General features: G+C 40.4%; 1 protein-coding gene across 2 annotated transcripts in view; it reads left to right on the forward strand.

The window, feature by feature from the left end:
* Positions 1-9,867, forward strand: part of SRPX (sushi repeat containing protein X-linked) — an 83,498-nt gene extending 73,631 nt beyond the window's left edge. For both annotated transcript variants that reach the window (XM_079122926.1, XM_079122927.1), the window contains 3 exons: positions 1,119-1,252; positions 3,972-4,093; positions 9,296-9,867. In XM_079122926.1, the coding sequence (XP_078979052.1) occupies positions 1,119-1,252; positions 3,972-4,093; positions 9,296-9,479 (440 nt within the window). In that variant the 3' untranslated portion in view covers positions 9,480-9,867. The remainder of the gene's footprint in view (positions 1-1,118; positions 1,253-3,971; positions 4,094-9,295) is intronic.
* The last annotated feature ends 8,451 nt before the right edge of the window (positions 9,868-18,318 follow it).

An 18,318-nucleotide genomic window follows, 5' to 3' on the forward strand; every position in this document is an offset into this window, starting at 1 on the left:
AAGGCAGGCAGAATAATGGCCCCCCAAAATGCCCACATCCTAATCCCCTAAACCTGTGAATATATTATCTTACATGACAGAAGGGACATCACAACATTGCAGATTTGATTAAGTTAAGGATTTTGAGATGGGGAGAGTATCCTGGGTTATTCAATGGGCCCCAATGTCACCACAAGGATCCTTAAATAAGGCAACCAGAACTGCTGAAATAGTCACTGTGTTAGTTTTTCACTTCTGTGACTTAAATATCTGACCAGAACAATTTAGAGGAGGAAAGTTTATTTTTGAGTTCACAATTTCAGAGGTTCAGTCCATGATGAGCCAACTCCATTGCTCTGGGTCTGAAGTGAGCTGGAGCATCATGGCAGAAGGGCATGTTGGAGAAAGCTGCTCACCTCCTGGCAGGCAGGAAGCAGAAAGAAAGTAGTAGGAACCAGAGAAAAAATATATAATCCCTAAGACATGTCCCCAGTGACCCACTTTCTCCAGCCACACCCCACCAGCTTACAGTTACTACCCAGTAATCCATTCAAATATCAATTTGTTAATTGACTTAATCCACCAATTAAGTTATAGCTTTCATAATCTAATCAGTTACATCCTACATTAACACAGGAGTTTTTGGGCGACAACTCATCCAGATTATAACAGTCACAAAGAAATGATGGAAGGAGAGAGCAGAGAGAAGACAGATTTGGAGATACTACACCGCTCTTTGGAGATGGAGGAAAGGCCCATTAGCCAAGGAATGAAGGTGGCCTCTAGATGCTGAAAAGGACAAGGAAACTGACTGCTCCTTAGACCAGATCCTGCTGACACTTTTATTTTAGCCCAGTGAAACTCATTTTGAATTTCTGATCTCTAGGAATGAAGAGAATAAATTTGTGTTTTCTTAGGCCACTAAGTTTAAGGTGATTTGTTATAGCAGCAGGAGGAAACGAATACACTTTTCCACTCCTGTACCAGTGCTTCTTTGGACCACCTCCCAAATAAACTACTTATACTCAAATCCTTCTCTTAGGGTCTGCTGCTTATACACGTGGCTCTGTATCATCACAGGCCATGTCAAGCAAGAGCACACAAGATTACTGACTTACATGGCCGTTTTCTAATTTCAGCCATGAATGTCAACGTGGGTGTCAGAACAGCAGCTGCACTTCTGGATCAGTTTTATGAGAAAAGGAGACTCCTCATTGTGTCCACACCTACAGCCCGAAACCTGCTCTACAGGTTACAACTGGGAATGCTGCAGGTGAGTCTTCGAGGCAGGGTAAAGTGGGGAAGGGAGGCTTCTAACAGGAAGGGCCTAGGCACTTCACTAAAAGCAAAGGCCAGATTCACTGCCTAATCCATTTAGGGTGAGTTTCAGGAACCAGCACTTTAAAGCTACCCATTCATTTCTGGTGCTGAAGCATAACCTGATTAACATTGACTCCCCTGAGCTAACCTAATCGTTTTCCAACTAATGAGGTTTGTCTGTCTTCACTAATAAGCTTAATTGACATACTGTCCGGACCCGGGAACAATTGTCTTTGCTGAGCCAGCCCAGGATCTGCTTGAGCTGAAAGCAATCCATCAGTTGTCTGCTCAAAAGGCTGGCCCAGGAGATGAGGAGAGTCTAGGAGTCCTTGGGCTCCTTCTCCAGGGAATTTCGATGACACTCCTAGAGCACCTTAGAGAGTGTTTCAGTTCTCAAAATGTGAACAGTGGCCCAGCAGTATCAGCATCCTTTGAAGCCTATTAGAAATACAAATTCTCAGGCCCCACTCCAGACCTACTATATCAGAAGGTAAATTTTAACAAGATACCCAGGTGATTACTGAGTGCTTTAAACTTTGAGGAGCACTTTTCCAGGAAATAGACCCTTCTTGGCTATGTAAATTTTGAAGCTGTTAAATGAGGTAACCAGCAGCTTGGGCCCAGGTGGGGTGTTGGTGGGCTAGAAACTATAAGGATCATACTAGAAGTTCCTCTTTTTTTGTTTCTGAGGTATTGAACCCAGGGGTGCTTACCACTGAGCAACATCTGTAGCCCCCCCCCCTTTTTTTTTATTTTTGAGACATTGTCTAGTTAAGTTGCTTAGGGCCTCACTAAGTTGCTGAGTCTGACTTTGAACTTGCGATCCTCCTGTCTCAGTCTCATGAGTGGCTGGAATTACAGGCATGTGCCACTACGCCCAGTCAAATTGTTTGATTTTTGTCCGGAAGTTGGTTTGCAATAAGAATGACCAACCTGAGGCTGGGGTTATGACTCAGTGGTACAGCAGTTGCTTAGCATGTGTGAAGCATTGGTTTGAATCATCAGCATCACATAAAAATAAGTAAATGAGAGAAAGGTATTGTGTCCATCTACAACTAAAAACAAAATATTAAAAAAAAAAGAATGACCAACCTGACCAAATACTAAAGAGACAGTATGTGTGCTGTGTCATGGACACAGTGGTGCTTCACATATTTTTTGAGAATATTTTATTCATTTATTACTGTGATTAAGACTAAGTGTTTAGAATAATCTTGGTTTAATCAAAAGCTACAATTTACCTCTCATGGCAGCACTGATACAATGAATAATAAGTCTTCTTTCACTATTCCCATATACTTTACCTCTGAAGAACTGTATGAAATTTGTTTGAGCTTCCTTGATAGGAGCCAAGTTTATTACATCTGTACTCCTAATCCCTGCCACCTTGTCTCCCATTTTGTATCCCCTTGTCTTGGGGACTTGATCTTCAGAAAATGCAAGCTTATACCTCCCTTTTGTGGGAAATTGCCATTGCAGCCGATATTCCATGGTCGTACATTCCCTTGCTTCTTCTTATTCCATAGAAAGATGAATAAGCCAACTGACTTGCTTTTCCTCTGGATGGGCAAACTATGGCTCACTGGGCCAGATTTGGACCCTTGTTGGGTTTTGTAATTAAATTTTATTTGACACAGCCATATTCATTCACTTGTGTATTTTTTCTGGCTGCTTTTTCACTCTGATGGCAGAGTTGAACAGTCAGGCCTCCAACCTCTGGAAGTCTAAGATATTTACTATCTGGCTCTTTGCAGAAAATGATTGCCACCATCTGCCTTCATCTACCTCTGTTCCTTCAGAGACTCACTAAATTACTAATCTGTTTGTTGGATGCCATATTTTGGATCAAGATGTTTTTATATTTGATCTCCCCCCGCCCCCACATACTTAACATTTCCATTGTCACCAGAGTCTTTGTGAAAGGTTTGATTGACTTAGGCACTTCAGTTAGAATAACAGAAAAGTCTATTTCTATCTTTTCTAACTTTTCTACCAATTCTGTCACTCCATATAATGATGTTTAGTGGAATTTTGGCAAAAATCATTTGGTGTTCTAATAATTCAGGATATTAAATTTTTTTTCCATTAGGCAGATTAGACTTATGTTAATTTTTGTCCTTTTTTGCCACTGCTGCTCTTGGTGAGACCTCCTGGCACATGGTTAGCTGGGCCACTTCCTCAAGGCTCTTGCTAAAGGCCAGCTCTGAGGTTTGGAACCTTTTGTCCTTGTTTCCCCCGGGTTTGGGTTTGGGGACATAGGACAGGGGGATGTGAAGGGTGGAAACAAAAGCAAAGAAGGGGACTCTGGAAATATTCTCTCTCCACAAAGTTAGAATCCTCTGGGGTGGTCTTGGACACTTTTTAGGAAATTTGACTCATGTAAGGTCTCACACTGTCTGGAATTACCATGGACTGCCATATTGCTTAGGTTTTCAAAATCCCATTGCCAAGTCATTTCTTAACAGTTCCACTGGGAAGATATTTAGATTTTATAGTCATTAGTTTAACCCCAGTTTCTCAACCATTTTCAGGACATTTTGGAGAGGGCAGATAAATTTCCACAAACAGACCATTGCTGTTTCTGTCAGTCTGCAGTTTGACATGGAGGTCTCTTACCTTAGCGCCATACTCACTACCGCTCCCCCCTCCCCTGTTGGTTCCCCCCTCCCCAGCAAGCACAGTGTGGCCTGGATCTTCGACACATCACCGTGGTGGAGCTGGTGGGCGTGTTCCCAACCCTCATCGGCAGAATAGGCGCAAAGATTATGCCTCCAGCTCTAGCTCTGCAGCTCAGGTAGGGGGAAATTTTGTCTTTCAATTTGATCCCCTATGAATGCACTTATATCTGATTAGGTTCTCTGATTTCTTTCTATTCAGTATTGAGTTCAGGCAAACTTCAACGGTTAATTGCTTTTATTCGAGGAGTATTATGACTGTGCTAATTGGCATGTTGCTACTTGTCCAAGTAAATTATGCAATGGGTAATTACCAGTGTTCTTTTCTTTCCCCCTGCATCCAAGTGTTTTTGCTCTGTGTGTGTGCATGCGTGTGTGTGTGCGCGCGCGTGCGTGTATGTGTATGTGTGTGTGTGTTGGGTTGGTAGGGGAAGAGGATCTGAATAAAAAGACCTAAGCAATCCTTGCTTTATTAGTGAGCAGACATCCAATTAGTATTTCCAGCCTTGACCTCTTTTTAATCCATGCTTCCAGAGCACTTGTTCATACTCCATTTTTTTTAACAATTATATTTTATTTTGGTCCAACTTACAAAGCTAGAGTCATAGCGTTCAGACTCTGAGTAATAATGTGTTAAAGAAACAGGATTCAATAGCCTAAAGGTAATTTCTGAATAACCCAAATTTTTACTTGAGCCTCCTGACCACTGTGGGTTAGATAATTAAACTAAAGTAATATTTCTTTAAAATCCTTCTTTCTTGCCTAGCTTTTTCTCTCACACACTGCAGGGCAAAGTGCAGATCTCTCTTCTCAGGGTCCCAGTTGGCTATACCATCCTGTTCATCAACATCCAGAACATACACTTTCAGGTTTTTGCAAAAGGGGAAGAAGGAGAATAAAAACAAACCACATTGTATTAGTTAGCTTTTTGTTACTATAAGAAAATGTCTGAGGCAATTAACTTACAGAGAAAAAAGATTTTTTGAGTTCATGATTCTGAATTTTCCAGTTTAAAACCAGGCAGTCCCATTGCTTTGGATCTCTGGTGAGGGTGACACATCATAGAGGGGGGACATGGCAGAGCAAACTGGTATGTAAAGAGCCAAGAAGCAGAGAGAGACCGAGAGACCAGTTTCTTTCTAGTGCATACCCCCAAATGACCTAAGGACCTCACACTAGGCCCCACCTCTCAAAGGGTCCACCACCTCCCAGTAGTCCCATCCCAGGAACCAAGCCTTTAACATATAGACCTTTGGAAGACATTCAACATCCAATCTATAGCACACATCCACTTTCCTATGGTTCACCTTGGAAGTATCATACATTGCTCACTCTTCCAATCCATTGGCCAGAACCAGTCACATGATTGCAATTGAATTTCAAAGGAGACTGGGAAATGCAATTTTTCTGTATTCCCAGGAAGGAAATGAAGTAGTATTTAGTGAACCTATCACATGTGATCAGAGAGGTTCATAGAAATTCCTTGAGTGACTATATGATAGAAATGTATTCTTAATAAATGATATTATAGGAAGACATGGTAGCTTTTTTCTCTAATTTTCCTACTTTACAGCTGCATTTGATCCCTTCTGTGGTTGATTTATACCTCTCTCCAGCCAAAAGGAGTTTGCCCCATTCCCACCAAGGCCCAAAACTCAGCATACTAGGGAAAAAAATAAGATGTGTGAGTTCTCTTTTGTTGACTGATGACAAAAGAAAGCTGGGTACACTCCTAAACATTTGTATTTTTTTCTGTACTACTGCATTTGCATCTAGTACCACCCAGAATGTAGCACTTGAGGTCAGTATCATATTTTTTCCCCAATTTTTGCTACTCAGTACCTGACAGAGTACCTGACCCCACATTGGTGCTAAGTAAGTAAAGTATAACACCAAATTTCATGGAAATAGCTTTACTTATCTCCAGGGATGATAGTAGCCTTGAAGACTGTATTTATAATATGCATACCTTGAGATGAAGTCTGCAAAACTCAAGATAGAGGAATGTGTTTGTATCTAAAAATCTGTAATGAACATTATCAAAGTAGGCTTTATGAAGCTGTTGCTTATTTAGAATTACCTGCTTATACCGTGTAAATGATTTTTTTAAAACCTGTTGCAAAATTTGCTAACTGGTCTGCTTTGGATAGCAGATATGTATACATCTATATCATATATATATACATATATATGCATATGTCTTTGTGTATATATATGCATACACACAATCATATATATCACATATATGTGTATATATACATGATCATATATATATAGATGTATCTTCATAAAATCTTAATGTGATATTTAACTTTTCAAGCTTGAGGAACAGCAAAATCTGACTTAACAAAACCTCTATCATTCAGATTGTACATGTCTGGACTCCTCTATAGGAGGAGTCTCTGTAGGCTGAAAATGATTTGAGTAACCAATAAGTTGCTTCAATGAATTATGCAGTGGTTCTTATCTCTAGTCTGCATCAAAATTCTCTGGGGGACTTTTGTTGAAACATTGCTGGGTTCTACCTCCATGGTTTCAGATTTAGGAGTTTTAGGATTGGATCTGAAAATCTGTATTTCTAGCAAGTTCCCAAGGGATCACACTATGAGAACAAATGACCTAGTGTTTTATCAAAGGTGTTACAGTTTTGAAACAGAAATTTTGCCAAGCAGCTTTTCAGAAGAGGGCCAGTCTTTATTGTATAACTAGAAGATAATCCAGGTAAACTTCACACAGACAATCACTTAAACCCATCAACTAAGAGATCACATGTCAGGTCACATGCCCCCTTATCTGTCATATGAGTGAGGCATGAACAGGTGGATGTTGTCTTCTTTTTCCCTTTGAATTCCAGCCCAGGGTCTAGCGTGGGACAGAGGGGATGATTTAGGTAGAATGTGGAACACAGGAGAAGGTGAAGCAGAATGCCTGGATAATCTAAAAATGCTCTTGTCAGGTTAGAAAGCTATTTTCAAATAACTGAGACCATGATGAAACTGCTGAAGGGAATCAGCAGAAAGGGGAAGCTGGATGCCTGGTATTACAGGATTGCCACCTGCCTTCTTTCTGTTCCTCTTTTTTTTTTTTTTTTTTTTTTTTTTTTTTTTTTTTTTTAAGAAAAGCATAAAGGGTTTGCTTAATAGTGAAGTGGAAGTAAAGCTCCAAAGTCTGTGGAGCCAACTGCCTCCAAGAGAGGAAATGACCTGGAGTTTCACACCTGGAGAGATTTTATATTTTGTCTAGGATCCTCTCTTCTCTTGCATTATGGATTTGGTGCCATTACTGTGGTTTCCTGCCGTGGTTTGGTGCGCCTGCACCCATTTTGCCATGATGGAAATTTTTCCAGCATAGATCTGACCCTCGTTTCTTTTAGATCTGGATGTTTGAGTTAATTAATGCTCCCTAGGGTGATTTTTCCACCAATCCCAAGGATGACAAGGGTAAATAAAGCCACATTTTTAATCCTCACATTATTCTTTGAGTCCACAGGTTTGCCTGGAAGACTCTCCAGGAAAAACTCCTTCCAATCTGATGACAGACATTTGTGTAACTCAGACATACTACTGGCACCTCATCCCTCTGAGGTGTCCAGTCGTCCATCCCTGAGATGTCTATGGTCTCATGGTCCCAGTGGAGGCATTCCTGTCGTTGCCCACTGATCCCACCACTCACCTCTTCTACCCTTGGCAGTTTTCCCTGTTTATGTTCTGTGCCAATCAAGGCACAAGGCTCACTTGAGCAATGTGTGTAGTAGCCATGGTGGTGGTTCCTTCCTAGCCTCTTAAGCACTATAAAACCAAATACTTCAATATCTCATGGGTCACTTTTCCCACAGGCTGTACATTGTTTGGCCCTTCTTTCCCTCCTTACATTCCTGCCCTTCTATTTTCCTGATACCCCCCTGTGTTAGGACTTCTCCTCAGAAATTTGGTACCCTCCTCTTAAAGATACAAAGCAATTTAGCTCTCCATTCCCACCTTACTTACACTACCTACATTCACGCGTTCAGACTCAATAATGTACTTGGCTAAGACATCTGCTCCCAAGCTCTCCTCTTAGTGCCACAGGACACCTGGTGGAGACAGTGTAATGTTATTTTTCTTTCATTTGTAGTCCCTCAAAGTGATTTAGCAATTTAGCTTCCCACTGCAATAAAATATAAATTATTCCTTTCTTTCCTGAAACTCAACAGAAAAAAGTACAGCCAGTTTGTATTTTATGTACTGGTTTTTTAAAAACTTAAAATCATTTGTATGAGAAAAAAAAGTACTTCATTTTAAATCCAGATGGCAGTTTACTTTCTGCCTCACACAATCTCAAGATATCTCAAATGAAAAGAAAAAACCCAGAGAAGAGATGGAGTGGGATCATTATTTTATTGGGCTTTGTTTATCTGTTTGATTTCTCTGGCTCTTCATATCTAAACATGCTGGTATTGATATAAAACATCAACACAGATTAAATTCTAGTGTAGTAGAATGGTAAAAACAGCAGACACTTGAAATCATGTCAAATCACTGGAATTATATGGGGTACAAATTATAATTAATAAAGTCAGAAGATGTGGGGTATAGACCAACACAAATCCCTTCTAACTATGCAGTTCTGAGTTGGCCACTGAAGAGGACACAGTTATATTTGGAAAGTTATTTCAATCAGTTTACCTAGTCCAGAGTTTTTCAGCCTTGGCCCTTTGGACAATTTGGGGCTGGATTTGTTTGGCAGGGAAGTGGTGGTGTGCATTGTAGGATGTTTAACAGCATCCCTGACATTCACTCACTAGACCAGTAGCATCTCCACTCCCCATTGTGATGACCAAAAATGTGTTTAGACATGGCTAAATGCCCTCAGAGGGATAAAATCACACCTGCTGATAAGCACTGATGAAACTCTAGTGTGTATGGGGCCAAACTATTCTGCAAACTTGAATTCACTCTAATTTAATCCCCCCAAAGTCTCTTAGCCTTCTTAAACATGTCTTGTAGCAACTATTGGTGAAGAGCCCTATTACAGGTCTGACATCCTCCTGACCATAATCTAAAGCAAAACTGCTGAACCTTTCAAGGGCATATCCATCATCTGGGGAAACTGTTAATAATGCAGATTCTAATTTGGTAGGTTTCGAGTGAGATGTGAGAGTTTTCTTTTCAAACAAATTGCCATGTGATGCTGCTGATCCAAGGACTACACTTCGAGTAGCAGTGTAAAGGATGATTCAGGTCCTTCATGGTATCAATCCTTTCTCAGTATACAATGTCACTATATGGCTCTGGTTGGAAGTTGAAGTTTAACCCAGATTCTCTTTTCTTTGTCTGCCCCAGGTTGTTGCTACGAATCCCACTCTACTCCTTCAGTATGGTGCTAGTGGATAAGCATGGCATGGACAAGGAACGCTATGTTTCCCTGGTGACACCTGTGGCGCTCTTCAACCTGATTGACACTTTCCCCTTGAGAAAAGAGGAGATGGTCCTGCAAGCAGAAATGGGCCAGACCTGTAATACCTGATGTGATGTTCCTTTCTCGATGGTTCCTGTTCTCTTTCTTCGTAGTGCCATGCACATGAGAAGGCCTTAAAAATATCCTTGATGTACAGATTTTTATTTGTAATTTTTAAAGTCTATTTTATTATGAGCTTTCCTTGCCCTTAAAAATTGCCTCAATGCTTTTTTTACTACAAAATATTTCAAAAAAAACTATATGAATATATTTACTCTCTCTTTACTCCATCATGGCTGGTTAATTTTGTAGAGAAATTAGAAATCATAACCATAAACAGTATTTCAACATGTTATTCAATGTGACACATCACTTTCTTCTATTTTGTTGTCTATATGAAACTTTTATTAATAAAATATTTTGGAGCAAATTTATTAACTCACATGGTTTATCAAGTACCAGCCATACTTGCTCAGGAAGGTCAATGGTTTTATCACTGTGATTTTTTTTTTTTGAACCAGGGATTGAACTCACCACCAAGCCATATCTCCAGCCTTTTTCATATTTTAATTAGAGACAGGGTCTCACTGAATTGCTTAGGGCCACACTAAGTTGCTGAGGCTGGCTTTGAACTTGTAGTCCTCCTGCCTCAGCTGCCCAAACCACTGGGATTACAGGCATGCGCTACTGTGCCCAGCAGCACTGTGATTCTTTGTGGCATTTTGGAAATAGAAAAATGTAGTCTTCCCAGGAGCTCAACTAATCTGGGAGACAGCAGAGCGCTCAGGTGGCATAGTAGGCAATTAAAGTAATAAGCCAAAAATGAGAGTTAAGCCTTTAATTATATCCCATTTTTCTATATATAGTTAAATTGAGCAATCATAAAGGTCTTTATAGGTGTCTTATATATAGGATGAAGGGAACATAATGGCTTCACTTAAAGTAATGGTTTAAGAAAGAGTCTAAAACTAGAGAAAGCACCAGCTTCCCCTGTTCCATTTTCCCCCATGAAATAGTGTACTGGTGGGTCAAGAGTTAGGTGGAAATTGCAGATTTGGAGTCATCTCACTCCACAAAGAAAAGGTTCTGGTGGTCTTATAGACTCTGGAGCTGGGCGGAGAGCTAGGAATGAAAAAGCATTGAATACTGAGTATTCAGAGTCGGGGGAAATGTTTTCCAAGTTTCCATCATTCCTCTCCCACCCTGAAAAGAACATCTCAGCAGAAGCACCTGAAGAAAACTTCTGTCCAAGACCTCAAATAAATAGGACTAGAAATGAAGACACCGGATCCCAGAATGCAAATATAGTTACCACTCCTTATCCATGGGTTCTGCATCTGTAGATTCAACCAATCTGGGATTGAAGTATTCAGAAAAAAAGATGGCGTCTGTACTGAACATGTACAGACTTCTTTTTCTTTTTGTTCACCAAACAAATAACAATTGCAGAATAACAACTATTTACATAACCCTTACCTTGTTTAGGTATTATAAGATATCCACAGATGTTTTAACATATATGAGAAGATATATATAGGTTTATTGGCAAATACTATGCCATTTTATATAAAGCACTTCAGTAACCAGATTTTAGTATCCTCAGGGGTTCTAGAACTAATCACCCATGGAGACTGTGGATGAAAGAGCCTGATTGGCCAGGGGATTCTGAATCCTTGACTGCAACTTCCCACAGATACTTGAATGCACTGGCCGTGCTTCTCTGTGGGAGAGCAACTTTCCCTGTGAGGCCTGTCTTTGCAACTGCTAGTGACTGGGCCTGAAAAATCATGCATTGGTTTTTAACCAGGAGCTGAACTTTTCAACTCTCCCAGGCAAACTTTTCCCTCCATTTTCAGAATATCAGCTTAGCTCATAATCTATTCCTAAACAAACCAAATAACTAAATAAGTGGTAGAAAGTCCAAATTCCAATATCAAAGATTTAGTACAGGAGGCAGTGCCATGAATGGTGGTGTATGCCTATAATCCCAGCAGCTCAGAAGGCTAAGACATGAGGATCACAAGTTCAAAGCCAGTCTCAAAAATTTTGGGAGACCCTAAGCAACTTAGTGAGACTGTCTCTAAGTAAAATATTAAAAGGACTGGGAGTGTGGCTCGGTGGTTAAGCACCCTTGGATTCAATCCCTGATACCAAAAATAAATAAATAAATAAATAAATAAATAAATAAATAAATAAATAAATAAATAAATAAAAGAATAAAACAGGAAGCTGATTTGACAATGTTCTTTTGGAGATCAGGCAGTAACTTCTAAACTGTGGACAGGTTTACACTCCATTTACAGGTTTACACTCCATTTACAAAACAAAATTTGATTTTGTTCATCAAGCATACTAGAAGCCACTCTGAATTCTGTCTCCTTCAGATGTATCAGATAAAGGTCAATGGCATGGCTAGGATAGGAATGTCAAATGGTGACTAGCTTGTCAAGCCAGCTGGTGGCCTTTGACCCATAGCCTGAGAGGTCCAAGCCTTGAAGATAAGTTGACATTTAAGGAACTGCTCTGATTTCTTCAAACTAGTCTTCCTGATAAGCTTAGAATATTACAGTCACTTTGCCTAACAAGATACACAGATTACTTGAAGATCAATGAAGGTAGTGCTACAGTATTTTTTTTAAAAGATACCCTATAACAAAACTTGGGGGGCATTTTTATAAACTTATTAGTAGGCTGTCTTTAGAGAGCTCATTTCTCCCTGGGAATCTCCCAGGACTTTTCCATGTATATTTTGAACCCTATGAAAAAAAAAATAATCCCCAGTTTGGCTTGTTCACACTGTTAGATACAGCAGATCTCTCTCTCTCTCTCTCTCTCTCTCTCTCTCTCTCTCTCTCTCTCTTCCCTCTCTCTCTCTCTCTCTCTCTCTGTGCGTGTGGTGTGTGTGTGTATGTGTGTGTGTGTGTGTGTGTGTGTGTGTAGGAAGCAGTAGGTACTTTAATGGATCAACTCAAATAGAAAACCATCTCCACTTCAGCTGAAATCTCAGTTTAGTTCTTTTAACTTTAGCTGGATTACTTGGACTCTGCCCCATCCCAGCCTGCAAATGCATGGTTCAGTGACCTGTCACAAACTTAGGCAGCTTCTGTACAGAATCTGAGACTCTCCCTGTCTAGCTATCTCTTCTGAGATGTCCCTCCTCACTTTTCAGTTGCTAAAGTTGTCCCTATTCTCTCCTCTGCTTCTTCCAAGTAATAAGACTGCAGTTTTCACAGCTTCATGTAAGCCTCCTTTCATCCCCATCCCCAGGCTGGTACATACTGTAACCTGCCCTTAGACAACACTCTCCACCCACACTGATGACTCATTAAGTTTATTTGCTTTCTTCCAAGTGGCTGTCTTCCAGTGTCTGCCTGCTTTTTGGTTTCCCTTCAATGTTTTCAGGTAGCTTTTTAAAATATGGTATACTATTTTATCCAGATATAGTTGTTTTCTGTGGTTGATGGATCCAATGGAGCTTCTTGGTTTTTATCAGAAAGCTAATGAAGAGTGAACCAGGCAGTGGAGGCATGGAGGCCATTCCTACAGAATTGCAGACTTGACTTCTACAGGCCTTGAACTCTTGGTTTTGAACTTAGATAATTGGGGGTGGGTGAGGAAGAAGCAGAATGGCAGTAAGGTCATCCAAAGCACATTGAAGGAAGGTCTGGGATGTTAATTGTGGCTTTCCAATTTGATAGACCAGCTCTTGATTTTACAGTTTCTTGGAAGTTTCCTTGGCAGTCCCAGGTGTTTCAGGAAGTTGTTCTTGAAAATTCACCATAAAGTCTATTTCTTTAGCCCTCCATCAGAAGAAAATTCTTCCTTGAAAAAGATGGAGTAAATTCTGTTCATTGTAATTCATTCCTGAATGATAAAGATAGCAAAATTGAAAGTGTGGTCTTTGTAAGGAACAAGGCTTCAGCTATTTCTCCCCTGATTCTGCTGCCTCCCCGCACACCATATTGTAATCTAGATTAACTTCCTTGTCAGTCATTGGTCCAGTTGGCCTAAGGGCTTTCACTGTTTAAGGGTAATTCCCCTGCTATTTGCTCTTTCTTTACTTTAACTCTCACTCTCATTCTTTCCTTCGTCCTTAAGAGCAGACACTTTGTTTGTCTGCTAATAAAGTTTCTTGTGTGAGTTCTAGTATCTGGAGTGGTTTCTGGGTGCTTTCAGTCTTCAAACAGATTTCTTAGACTTTTATTCCTTACAATTCTATAGTTAACAGATATTCAAGTACCTCTAGGAGAAATATCTTATAAGCCATGATGAAATCAATCAGCATGCTTGGACATTTTTCTTTAGCAATGCTTTGTTACTCAGGTTGAGGAAGAGAGAAGGCATACTGGAGGACTAATCCAGGGGTGGATGGTTATAGTGAAGGTGTGATAGCAAGACAAACTTGAAGGAGCTGATTGTAGGATTGAGAAAATGGATCATGTGATGACCCATAAGGACCAAGATCAGTCTGAAAGGAAATTAAGACAGTAGTGAGTGGGGCTGGTGTACTGAAAGAATATGGGAAAGGGCTAGTGATCCCAATATGCTTGAAGAGTGAGTAAAATGGGGCTGAAGTTGTGGCTCAGTGGTAGAGCCCTCACCTAGCATATGTGAGGCACTGGGTTCGATTCTCAGCACCACATAAAAATAAATGAATAAAATAAAGGTCTAAGGTCTATCAACATCTAAAAAATATTTTAAATTTGAAAAAGAGTGAGTAAAATGAATATAAAGGTAGGAGGTATTTGGAAAAGAGGAAGAAAGCATCATGGACATTATCATAACAGGGAGTTGATGGGTTGTTCACATGGATGATGAGACTTCCCAAGATACAGGCAAGACCTGAGGCAAAAGAGATAAGAGTCAAAGTTCAAAGGCACTTACCAGAGTGAAGGAAAGAACTGAGTATAGATAGGTGACTGTAAGGGGGGATGGTGGTGAGTGATGTGGTAGGTGGAAGGAATCTCAGAAAGGGTCTTTTGCATAGACTAGGAAAGAATGATCAATCAGAAGGGGTAGTGGGAAATTGGGAGGATATTGCCACTACTTCTCAACCAAGAGATATTAGCATTATGAAAGAAAGGACAACCTTCTCTAAGAAAAATGTAATGCTCCTCAGAGTGTGGTCTCCTTCTGGTTGCTCGTCCCTAGAACATTTATTGCTGGGGCACAAGGAGATGAGGAGGTTGCCGGAGATTGTAAATCAACAATGTCAATAAACATGTTATTTAATTCAGTGGGATTTTTTGTTTGTTTTTCTGGTTTTTGATACTAGGGATTTTACCCAGGGGTGCTTAACAACTGAGCTACATCCCCAGCCCTTTTTATTTTTTATTTTGAGACAGAGTCTCACAAAGTTGCTTAGGGCCTTGCTGAATTGCTGGGGCTGGCTTTGATCTTGTGATCCTCTTGCCTTAGCCTCCTGAGTCACTGGGATTACAGGCATGTACCACCATGTATGGCTCAGTTGTTATATTTTGATAGCAAAACTTTCTCAATGAAGGGAACAGCACAGTGATTTACATTCTGATGCGAGCTCCTTGTCCTGGACCAGCACCACACTGAAGTCCAGAGGTAAGACACCTGTCCCTCTGTCTCTAGCATGACAATTAGAGAGTTAGAAATTAGGAAAGAAAATGCATTAGAGTTTTTCAAAGTTGTAGCGGCTCTTGTTCTATGTTGAGTAGCATCAGTCCTTGCTGGTGTTCTGTAATATGACAGCCTATACAATTCTAATGTGTCGTATTGCTGAAGGGTTGGTAAATTCTAGACAGGTAGCTTAGACTAAAAGATGTTTTAGAAATAAGGGCAGTAAGGAAGACCATGTCTGTTAAAATAGGCTTGCCCATAATATATTCCAGCTCTCTCATAGCACAGTAAATGTGTTAACTGTCACTCCTGAGGAATCTGGTATGTTCCCACAGTGGTGGGGTATTTTCTTCTTGCAAAAAGACTGGAACTCAGTTTTTTTTTTTTTTCATTTTAGAATGCATTTTATTTAAGGGGACCGTGGGAGAAAAGCATTTTATTTTATTTCTTTTTATTTATTTTAATTAAAAATCATAAATTTACATAGGGCAATATTGTTTGATTCATTCTGTTATTTTTTCCCTTCCCCCCCACCCCTCCTGCCCCTCTTTACCCTCTATACAGTCCTTCCTTCCTCCATTCTTACCACCCTCCTTATCCCTAACCCTAAACCTAACCCTAACCCTAACACTAACCCCTCCTACCCCCACTTATATGTCCTCATCCGCTTATCAGCGAGATCATTCATCCTTTAGTTTTTTGAGATTGGCTTATCTCACTTAGCATGATATCCTCCAATTTCATCCATTTGCCTGCAAATGCCATAATTTTATCATTCTTCATGGCAGAGTAATATTCCATTGTATATATATGGTACAGTTTCTTTATCCATTCATCAACTGAAGGGCATCTAGGTTGGTTCCACAATCTGGCTATAGTGAATTGAGCAGCTATGAACATTGATGTGGCTGTATCTCTGTAGTTGAAGCATCACAAACAACAGTGACTTGTACTGCTTCATAAAAAGCAGAACTGTACCCATGTTGGTAAAATTTGCTATGGAACTATCTCATTTCATGAGAAACACAATGACTAAATAGCATTTTAATGTTTTCACTACTTGTATTAGTCAGGGTTCTCTAAAGGAACAGAATAAACAAGAAGTATGATTATAAAAAGGGGATTTATTAGATTGGCTTACATGACCAGAAGCTGGATAGTCCACAGTGGCCATCTGCAGCTGGAGAGCTGGAAGAACCAGTAGCTGTGCAGTCCAAGAGGCGGAAGCCCCAGAACCAAAAGGATCAACAGTGTTACCCTAGTCAGAGACCAAAACTTCTGGAAACTACCTGGAGAATCACTGGCAGAGTCTGCTTTGGAAGAGTGAAGAAGCGAGAGTCTGATATCCTCAGATGATCGAAGCAGCAATCAAGAACCCGTTCAAGCAGAGCCGAGCTTGCATCTGCATCTGCTTCCTTGTTCTTCCAAATTTTATTCCATCCAAGCCTCCATCCTACTGGACAGTGCTGCCCATGCTTAGGGAGGGGCTCCACTTCAGTTCACTATCCCACATTCCAATCATTCCTAGACACGCCCTCATGGACACACCCAGAGTCCTCTTAATCATTGGCATCTCTTAATTCAATCAAGTTGACAATTCAAATTAACCATTATACTTCTGGTGTAACAACTAGGAGTCTTGGGCAAGACCATGACCTTTTTGCTACTTACCAGAAATAAGCCTGAGAAAGAGTATCTAAGTTCTCAGGAAGAAGCAGTATCAGTTCTGATTTTTGAAGTTCATTCTAAGCAACACCCAATCTATCATACTACTACACTGTACTGGTTTTTGAGCTGCACTGTGAATGCTAATCAGTCATTGGTTCATTCATTCATCAGGACTAGTTGCCAACTAGAATAGTTCAATGATCCTAAGGTGAATGCTTTGTTCACATTTTAACATCTTTAAAGAGGTGAGTATTTTAAAATTAACGACATTTTTTCTCAGTCAAGATCCTCATGGGAAACAAATGGCAGACACAAATGGAAATTGAAGAAGGCTTAATGAAAGGACTATTTATAAAGATATGGACATAGTAAAAGGAACTCAATAAGAGGTGTTCCCACTTCAAAGTTAGTAGCATCAGGAGGACATTTACTCTAGACCTGAAGGTCAGGGGAGGGGAGGGAGTGATTATTAGAATCCAGAAAGAATTGCAGGTATAGTTATAGCCAACACGGTGATGCACACCTGTAATCTCAGTGACTCAGGAGGCTGAGGCAGAAGGATTGCAAGTTTGAGGTCAGCCTCAGCAACTTAGTGAAAACCCTTCTCAAAATGAAAAATAAAAAGGTCTGGGGACATAGCTCAGTGGCAAAGAGCCCTTGGGTTTGACTCCCTGGAAAAATGGGAGAAAAGGAAGAAAGAAGGAAGGAAGGGAGAGAGGGAAGGAGGAAAGAAGAAAAGAAAGATAAACTTGTAGGTATAGTTTTAGGAAAGACCGCCTGACAGGAGCTATGACAAAGGAACACAGGCTTTAACAAACTTTAGCCCAGCAGGAAGGGAGCATGGGAAATAACACCATGACCTTTCTCTCCTCCTGTTCTCTGATCTCCTGTTATGGCTGCAACTGGTTAAAACCAACTGAAAGCCAGATGGCAAAGGAATAAAGCACAAAGAAGTCTGGAAAGTTGGAAAGAGTAGGTGTGGTGGGGCAAACTGAAAATATCCAGCACAGTTCATCACTTTTACCCTCAACATCTACACTTATTCTTTCTTTATTCTTCCTTCCATTTCTCCTTCTTCTTCTTCTCCTCCCCTCCCTCCTCCTCCTCCTCCTCCTCCTCCTCCTCCTCCTTCTTCTTCTGTGTGTGCACTGGGGATTGAACCCAGGTGCACCTTACCACTAAGCCACCTCCCCAGCCCTTTTTATTTTTTATTTTGAGTCATGGTCCCACTAAAATGCTGAACCTGGCCTCAAACTTGAAATCCTCCTGCCTTGGCCTCCCTGGTTGCTGGAATTATAGGTGAGCACCATGGCACCTAGCAATATTTATAACTTTATCTACTTGTCAGTTAGATAGGAGCAAGAAATTCCTGTGTGCTATTGCACATGGGGTGACTCTATATGACAATAATGAACTGTATATTTCAAAAAGCTAGAAGCATATTGAGAGTTTTCAGCATTTACTCTTTTTGTTGTTGTTGTTATCTGAATTAAATAAACCTCATTCCTCAGTGCAAGGATCACAGAAATTAGCAATCCACAAGCCACAGGCTGGCCATCTGGTTTTGTTAGTAAAGTTTCATTGGGACACAGCCACACACATTCTTTCATGTACTGTTTATGGCTGCTTTTGTGCTCCGACAGCAGAGATG

The sequence above is a fragment of the Sciurus vulgaris genome (genome assembly GCF_902686455.1).
Source record: "Sciurus vulgaris genome assembly, chromosome: X".
NCBI classification, from domain to species: Eukaryota; Metazoa; Chordata; class Mammalia; order Rodentia; family Sciuridae; genus Sciurus; species Sciurus vulgaris.